We start from the raw sequence: 9,389 nt of genomic DNA on the forward strand, positions 1-9,389 counted from the left end.
CCATGTCCTGACCTTTTATAAGGGTCTAGATTGGGTGGTCAGGCTTGTGGATCTTGGGAAGGAGGTAGAATTGGGCGGTGGCCCAACATTTCAACTCCCCCGCTCACTCTGCCAAGGACATGCAGGTCCTGGGCCTCCTCCACCACTGCTTCCTCACCACCCTCATCTTCCGTCTCGGAACACTTCAACCCCAGGGCATCAATGTGGATTTCACCAGTTTCCTCATTTCCCCTCCCCCCCACCTTACCCCAGTTCCAACCTTCCAGCTCAGCACTTCCCTCATGACCTGTCCTACCTGCCTATCTTTCTTTCCACCTATCCACTTCACCCTCCTCTCTGACTTATCACCTCCATCCCCACCCCCATTCACCTATTGTACTCTATGCTACTTTCTCCTCACCCCCACCCCCTCTCATTTATCTCTCCACCCTGCGGGCTCCCTGCCTCTATTCCTGATGAAGGGCTTTTGCCTGAAACGTCGATTTTCCTGCTGTTTGGATGCTGCCTGACCTGCTGTGCTTTTCCAGTACCACTCTAATCTAGACTCGGGTTTCCAGCATCTACAGTCCTTGTTTTTACCACCCTGACCTTTTATAACCAGATTTTTCTTTCACGTATTTACTCCATTACTCTTAGCTTCATCTTGTGTGTCCAACATGTCGATGTGATGTGGCCAGTGGGTGGGTGATGAGAGTTGGCATGCTTTCTGTTTTTGTGTGTTAGTCAGCCATGGGTGAATAGCTCCACTGAATATGAGAATATAAGAAATAAGAACAGGAATAGGCTATTCAGCCCATCAAGCCAGTCCCACCATTCTACAAGATCATGACTGATCTGCAAAGGCTTCAACTTCCCTTCCTTGCCAGCTCAGCATAGCCATCAACCCCTTCATATTTCAAAAACCTATCTACATCTGTACTTTCCTCAAAAACTCTATGATTCCTCTTTTAGAACTTTCAATGATCTAGCCTCCACAACTCTTGGAGGTACAAGATTCCAGACATTCATTACCTTCTGGGAGAAAATAAATACCTTTGCATCTCAGATTTTAAGAAGTGTCCCCTTATTCTGTGACTATGTCCCCTGGGTTTGTGATTCCCCCACTAGTGTAAATATCAACATCTATCCTGATTGGCCCGTTCAGAATCTTCGATGTTTCAATAATATCACCCCTCATTCTTCTAAACTCTCATGAATAAAGGCCTAAAATATTTAGCTGTTCTAGGTAAGTCAACTCCTTCATCCTGCTTTATAGATACATCAGAAACATTGAAACCTAAGGGAGTAAAGCCCCAACATAAAACTTGGAGCAAAGTGCTCAAGTAAACTGTCTGAACATGTACCTTTTTCATCATCCCCTGCAACCAAGCTGGTGCCAAACATTATGCTTTTCAATCTTTGGGCTCAGCCGGGGAGGTTAAGAGGGTGACCCTGAATCTTGGACATCACAGGTCTCCATACATTTTGCCCAGGTTTGTGCCCTGGCGAGGACACTCCAGTTTTACTGTAGAGTGTTAACACAATACGAGGATAACAGTTGCACATGATAAGCACATGTCAATTGGCACAGAGAACAGGTGCTCTGGGGTGTCCCTAATAGTTGAAGGGATGATCACATCTTACTGGTCAGCCACTCAAGTCAGGAAGCACCCAACGGTAAGGTGCTCATCCACCAATCTGCTTCATTGGTTGCTTGAGGCTTCAATTCTCTACACAACAAATGAACAAAATCCACTGCACCAAGCAAAGAAATAAAACAAACCAAAAGAAAGAAGATCTTTGATTGACAAGTTTGAGTGTCAGGAGCTTTTGCATGGACTGATAGACAACCTGCAGCTGGGTGATAATACATGAAAGGCAACTATGATCAATAGGGAATGTGATGGCTGAATACTGACATTGCATTGCTACAAAAGACTAGACTTGCTGAGAGTATGTCACTAATGGAAAAACATTCCATGATTATCTCGCAGACGCAGGGTTTAAATCAAATACATGATCAAGGCATTGCCTCCATTGTAAGGAATTTACTGCTCTCAGTGATAAAACCCACCACAAATAGTTCAAAATGTGTTCTCTTCCACTTCCTTTCAACTCAAACAGTGCCTGTGAACCTCCTGCGTACATGTGCTTCAATGCTATGTTCTATTATAGAGGTGAAATACCAATTCGCTCAGGAGGTGGACTCTGCTATCAGGAAAATTCCTGAATCAGAAATTCTTTATTTACAAGGATATTTTAAAGCAAGATTTGGTGTGGACCCTGAAGCAGTCTGTGAAAAATAAATGTAAACAGACAAACTACTGGGAACCTTTCAACTACCACAACTTTGAGTAATTCACAATTTCTTTCAGAACAAAACATGTTACATAGAACCCTGGAGATAACCAAGATCAGAGCACTGGCCCCAGGTGAAACTGATCACCAACCGATATGATTTGCTAACCTGCATTCTCAATGTACACAGTTACCACAGTGCCAACTGCAATAAAGATCACACCCTGGTGTCAACTGGGGTGGCAATGCAACTCTTGAAGCTTTTTATTCAAAGCAGAAAGGCTATCCTTTGATTAACATCAGCCACACTGGATATCCAGGTAATAAGCAATTGTTCTGTCACTAAGTTCAATACACACTGTCTGGCATTCTCACACTGAATGCAGAAGTGAATGTAATTCTAAAATACTGCACTACTTAACATATGGGAAGCAGTAACTGCTAACTGGTTTGAAACAAACCTCACTGTGATGGAACTTGCCACACGAGGAAAGTGGTATGCGCTCATTAATTACAAAGAAAGATCCAAGCAAAGAGACTTCTGGCAGTTGCTAGAAGAAAATTCCAATAGATTAGATTACTTACAGTGTGGAAACTGGCCCTTTGGCCCAACATGTCCATACTGACCCTCCGAAGAACAACCCACCCCCCTATATTTACCCCTTCACCTAACACTACGAGCAATTTAGCACGACCAATTCACCTAATCTGCACATTTTTGGACTGTGGGAGGAAACCAGAGAACCCGGAAGGAACCCACATAGACACTGGGAGAATGTGCAAACTCCACACAGACAGTTGCCTGAGGCAGGAATTGAACCCGGGAATCTGGCACAGTGAGGCAGCAGTGCTAACAACAGTGCCACCATGCTGGCCTGAATAGACTGCTGGGTAGTATGCCAATGGCTACTGGTTACAACTCTGCCAGAATATCCACAGGTCCTTCTACCCAGAGAATATCAGGAATATATATAAAAGGATCAAAAAGACATAGTTCCATCAGGAAAGTAATCAGCCACATTGAAAACAAAGGCAGCAGAACACTTCACTGCTGCAATAAATGACTGGAGAGATGAGTGGAACACAATCATGAGCTATATTCTAGGTAAAACACTGTCATTGTGAAACATCTAAACTGTTGAAAGCCTGTGAATGATTGCAGAGCTGGATATTGAATACAGTAAAGGAGTTTAGCAAAGTTAGGGATTCACTTGTCATGGACAAAAATCAAGTTGATGATGCTATATTACTGAAACCTGAAAGCATGGAAACTGGCACTACTTCACCATCTGCATGAATTCCTCTATCTCTGATAGAAGAATGGGCAGTACCTCAGGATATTCATGATGCAAAGATTATTAAGGCACCTCATTGCTCAAGTATTTTGGGAAAAAAACTGGCCCGTGTTGCAATTGTCAGGGTTTATATATCAGCAAAAATTGAGGCTGGTGAATTATGCACCTTCTTAGCCTGCTGTCATCCTCTGAGCAAATGAAATACGGAAAGCAATGCCAGAGTGGGGCTCTGAACCATTCCAAGTGATGAATAATACAAAGTTGACCATCACATCTCACATCATCTTTATCAGAAGGCTGCCACAGAATTTGTACTTGTATTAATGTATTATTTAACTTCATTAAACTGGTGATTAAGCCTTCAATTTAATGATTTAAATCTTCACATTTGTGATTACTGCTCAAAAACCTAACACTAATTGTGGTGGAAACTCAGTGCCCTTTAATTCTCAAATACTCATACTTTTCTTGTGTAATATATGCAATAGTTATTGTTGACTCAATTTACACAGCAACAGAATATGACAAAGAGACACGACCTCTTCACTTGTTTTTCCACACTGACCACATCAAGCAGCCTGACCAGTTTCAGTTCAGCTGAATTGTTTGCATGCTTCCATAGCCAAGAGGTATAGTAGGTAAAATTGAACTGTGGATGCTGGAATTCTGAAACAAAGATATTGCTGAAGAAACTGACAGGTCAGGCAGCATCTGTGAAGAGAAGGCAGAGTTAGCTTTTGAGCCCAGTTCTTCAGAACTGGAGTTCTGTAGAAGGGTAATTGGACCTGAAAAGTTAAGTCTGCTTTTTCTCTGCTGATCCTGCCAAGTTTCTCCAGCATTCTCTGTTTTTTGTCTGTGGTATAATGGGGTAGTATCATCTTAACAAAATGCAAGTATAAATATCCTTTAAACTTATCTTTCAGCAGTGGCATTTTAATTGACTGGGATGATAATGAAAAATGGCTTGTGCTATTTAATTTACTTAGGTGACTGCCTGATTTGAAATGTGAATTAAGTGGTTAGAACTGGATTTTTTTCAAAATTGCAGCCTACACGGTTTTAGAGCCGCAGTATCTTCATTGTCATTGGTGTAAATATAAATAGATAAGACTGTAAAGAAAACACTCTCCAGTGATCTGTGCTGATGGAAAATACATCATCAGATTTAAATTTGATCCATAGAATTAACAAATGGACAATGTTTATTACCACCACGAATGCATTTGCTGATCTCAACCATGTTCACACTGGAGATAATAGAATTGCCCTCAGGAGCCTTTGAACAAGTTAGTGAGAGTCTTTGTTTTTGATCACTATTCAGCAACTCACTGGAAACTCCATCTGCAAGTGTTAGCTGAACAGTGGGTCGAGGTTCTTCCTTTTTATCCTCTAAGTTTCTAGCTTGTACCCTTTTGGGATTATTGTCTCTTGCACATTCCCATGGTCAAATGTCTTTAATGACCCAACTATATGTAAGGCATGGCCATTTGGAAAAACTCATATAGATTTCTGGTACTCATGGAATTGTATTCTAACTGACTCAAACCCTTCTGGAGAGTTGGGAAGAAAATTAGAGGGTAAAAATAAAAGGTTAGATATCTTTATTTTGTACTAGAAATTGGAACCTGTATAAAATACAAACATTGAGCAAAATTGCTGGAGCTAGGCCTATGTACAATGATTAAGAAATAAAATGCAGCCTTGTCACTTTAAGTCCCACTTGTCAATGACTTTATTCCTCTCTAAGTTGATAAACCTATTCTAATAAATGCTGTGTAAAAATCATCCTTATTTTTAAATCCCTCAGTAGTCTAACCCCATCCTAACTCTGAAATCTTCCCAAATCCTAGACCATCACACTGTACCCTCCCCACAAGGTATTTCGTTCCTTTGATTTTAATCTTTTCTAAGTCTCCATTCCTTTCTCCTACCCACGGTGATTGAGGCTGTTTTCTTTCAAAAACTCTTCACCATTCCATTCTTTCCTTTAAAAACCTAACTCTGGCAGAGATTGATAAATTCTTGATCTTGTAAGGAATTAACGGCTATGGGAAGAGTGCAGGTAAGTGGAGTTGAAATGCCCATCAGCCATGATTAAGTGGTGGAGTGGACTTGATGGGCTGAATGGCCTTACTTCCACTGCTATGTCTTATGGTCTTTCACCAAGCTGTTGCCTCCTTCCCCAATCTTTATAAAGGTTGGTTTGGAATTCATTTTCCTCATGTTTATTCTCACATCTGAAGTGCCAAATTATTATTTGGTTGAAGTTGTTAATGACAATACAAGTTGTTGAAATTTTTCCTGTTGACACTTGCCTTGACCTCAAATTTCACAGAGCAATGTAACCCAAGCATCTTTTAAATCTGAAATACGGTATGCCTGCACTTACCGTTTGGTGTATTGGTTGTGCAATAACTGACAGTACCAATTGCTGCACAGGACACTGGTAATTCACCTCCAGTCCCTCTCTCTGCACCAGGGTTTTGGATCTCTATTGTTTCCCAGCGGGTGACGCAGTGCGTTGGGGAAATTCTGGGTTTTGCCGCACAACAGAGCTGAAGAACCTTCTTTCTCACATCTTTTTGCCAATAGGAATAAATCAGCGGATTCAGCAGAGAGTTACACAGACTAAGGAGCCAGAGGTAGTCTTCAATGGTTGTATATAATTGGCACTTGGGGCAACACGCTTGCACAGAAGTTGCAATGAAGAAGGGCGTCCATGCAACCATAAAGCACCCAACAAGTATCCCTATGATCCTGAGAGCTTTGACATCTCGGATGTGACAGCGAGGTGGTGGAGCAGGGCTGGAGACTGCACTGATTCGCTCACTTTCAAGGATTTGCCGCGTGTGGGAGTATGCTATTTTGAGGATTACGCTATAGAAGTAGACGAAGATTAAGGAAGCAGGAAGAAAACAAGAACAAAATACAATTATAATATACTTCGGATTGATGATCGAGAACAGCGTACAGGTCCCGTTGTATTCTTTAGGCTGTAGCTGCCTAATGATCACTGGAAGGAACCCAATTATAAGTGCTACAGTCCAGAGACACACAATGATTAATGCCACCAGTTTATCAAGCATCAGTCGGCAGTATTGTAAAGGTAGTTTTATAGCTAGAAAACGATCAAAAGCAACCGACACCATTGTTAATATAGAGGCAGCAGAGGGCGAGATTATAAGTGAAATCCGTAACATGCACAACTCTCTACTGGCGGTGAAATCCTGTCTGGTGAGCACTATGACAGCCGTTCCAAAGCAGGTAAATCCGACCAGCATATCTGCAACTGCCAGGTTCAACACAAAGCACAAGCTAGCAGACCTGTTCTTCAGAATCATCAGGACCAGCGCCACCACCACGACAGCATTGGAAACTATGATCAGCAATGAAAGTACTGTCACAATACTGCCAAAGTGATTAACATCCATCGTGGATGTTCAATAAACAGAATCTGGAAAATAAAACTAGAGTGCTGTCTACCACATCTGGTACGGTCGACGAAATAGAACCAGGAAGATAGCTGAAGCAACTATTAATTTAGAAATTATAAGGACCAGCTTGCTGTAGGTATAGCATAACAATCAAACGGAGAGCACTGTCAAAGGTAACTTTTAAAGGTTAGCTTTCTTTCCTGATTCATTGATAGCTGTGTTTGTGTCATAATGAAGAGCAAAGTCTTGTTGATATGCAGCAACAAGACTTCACCACCTCTGCTTTTCATATGTTGCTAACCAACAAAGCTGTATATGTGCTAAGATGAATCCCTTCATTTATCATGTCACACTTATGATTGCATATGGAGTCTAATATTGAGGGATTTTCAGTTTTATCTTTTGTCATTTATTGCCCAGTTTGCTAGATAGGGAACATTAAGCATTTCTGATTACAACTCGTAAGCAACTTCCAGCAAGATGCTTCTAAACCATTATATGCTTTCCGCTATCCTTCTAACGCAGTAAAAATTACCTCATGGTGAGTTTATTTAAGATTATCTTTATTGGTATAGTTAATCACCTGTCACAGAAATGAAACATTGTGACCTTGTATTGAGAAATGGAGGTGAAAGATTAAGGTCCATTTTGAATAATATCAGTATTCACAAGGATAGGAGAGAAAATGAGATAAGTCAGGAAGTGAGAGAGGATTTGAGGATAGAATCATAAAAACAACAGCAACCCATTTGCCATTAAAGCAGAGTGCAACATTTCTGTTAGTTATGGCTTTCTTTTAACTTGTACTTTACAAATTTCTACTTCACCCCCACCCTTTAATAGATATATTTTAATTAATCTGTATAGCATTTTAGGGGACATTGCTGAAGGAGGCTTGAACACAGGCCACCTGATCCAGAGATAGGAATATCATGACCGCAGAACAAGAGTCCCATATATCCTAGCTGTCAAATATCACTGCAACCTCATATTCACAAGAAGTAGACGGTGCAATGAATTTAAAAGCTGTAGGCAGAAAGAAGAGTATTTAACATTTTTGGATTAAGAAAATATGGTGAAGAGGGTCATTCACCACAGTAGAATGATAGAATATTACACAGCAGGTGAAGGCTATTTGGTTTAACAAGTTTGTGCCACTTGAGATATCTAGGCTATTCCCATTCTCCCCCTTACACCATAAAAACTGACCAGAGGCTTTAAAACCACAACAACAGGCTAAATAAGTGGGAAATAAAGTGCAACACAGATAAAGGTGTTATAATACATTTTAGGAGGAAGAGTAGGGAAGAACAACAATGTCTCTTATTACTTGCAAAGTCCAAGTCCTGATGGGGAAGAGGAACAAGTGGATCTTGGAATACAAAGATACTAAACAGTACAAATTGCACCAGAGGCTAGCAAGACCATCTTGAGAAAAAAACCAAAGAACAAAGCTTTATTTGGAGTGAAATAGGATTGATAAGTAGGGAATTTGTGTTAAACCTCAATTAAATCTTGATTAGATCACAATTAAGAGTATTATTTTTGGTTTTAATAAAAAACATACAGGAGCATTGGAGAGTGTGCGGAGAAGATGTACAAGGATGATACCAAATGGGTGGTCACAATGATTTGGAAAGAGCTGATAAATTGGGTCACTTTTGAAAAACACAGGCCAACAGGTGACCTGATAAAGACCGTTAAAATTATGAAAGGTTTAAATAACATCCATGCAGAGTTAATGCCTTCTCTTGTGGGAAATTTGTAATGAGATAGCATCAACATAACATAGTCATTAATGAATCCAGTGGGACATATGGAAGAAATCTTTTTATCCAAAGAATGATGAGAGTGTGGAACTCACCACTGCATGGTTTGGTTGAAGTAAAGAGTATTGATGTATTTAAGGAGAAGTTGGATAAACATATGAGGGGATGATTCATAAAGGGAGAGTATTCCAGAGCCTGGGACTTCGATATCTGAAGTCAAAACTATCAATAGTGGAGCAATTAGAATGAGGGATGCACAAGAGAGTAGAAGAGGAGTGCAGATATCGTAGAGGGCTGTAGGTCAAGTGGAGAGCACAGAAGTAGGAAAATGCAAGGCCACAGTGAAATTTTAAGAGGATGGTTGTGTTAATTGGATGTAGAGGTAAAGGAGGCATGAAGTAAAGTTGCAGCAACTGATACTGGGTTTCTAAAATTCTTTGACAGGATTTGGGCTGGCTGCACTATTGTCCATTCTTAATTAGCCTTGAGAAGGTGGCGGTGAGCTGCTGTCTTGAACTGCTGCAGTCCATGATGAAGTAGAGGGGTTGGGGTGAGATATGCCCACAGTGCTGTCAGGAAGGAACCTCCAGAATTTTCAATCAATGGTAGTGCAT

The 9,389-nt window shown here is 40.7% G+C and overlaps 1 protein-coding gene across 1 annotated transcript; it reads right to left on the reverse strand.

The window, feature by feature from the left end:
• Positions 1–1,445: 1,445 nt before the first annotated feature.
• On the reverse strand, positions 1,446–6,839 carry LOC140495634 (glucose-dependent insulinotropic receptor). Its single transcript, XM_072594628.1, has 2 exons — positions 5,962–6,839; positions 1,446–1,504 (listed from the first exon to the last, which is right to left on the reverse strand). The coding sequence occupies exons 1-2, from the start codon at positions 6,770–6,772 to the stop codon at positions 1,446–1,448; spliced, it is 870 nt and encodes a 289-aa protein (XP_072450729.1). The 5' UTR covers positions 6,773–6,839.
• Between the last annotated feature and the right edge of the window lie 2,550 nt (positions 6,840–9,389).

Source organism: Chiloscyllium punctatum, chromosome 25 (assembly GCF_047496795.1).
Source record: "Chiloscyllium punctatum isolate Juve2018m chromosome 25, sChiPun1.3, whole genome shotgun sequence".
NCBI classification, from domain to species: Eukaryota; Metazoa; Chordata; class Chondrichthyes; order Orectolobiformes; family Hemiscylliidae; genus Chiloscyllium; species Chiloscyllium punctatum.

What these genes read in the sequence shown, in the direction of transcription:
- LOC140495634 (XM_072594628.1), bottom strand. Translation starts at nt 6,772, where the DNA reads ATGTTACGGATTTCACTTATAATCTCGCCCTCTGCTGCCTCTATATTA. An exon ending in CACAACCAATACACCAAACG is followed by an intron (nt 1,505 to 5,961) that starts GTAAGTGCAGGC and finishes AACACTCTACAG; the next exon opens with TAAAACTGGAGTGTCCTCGC.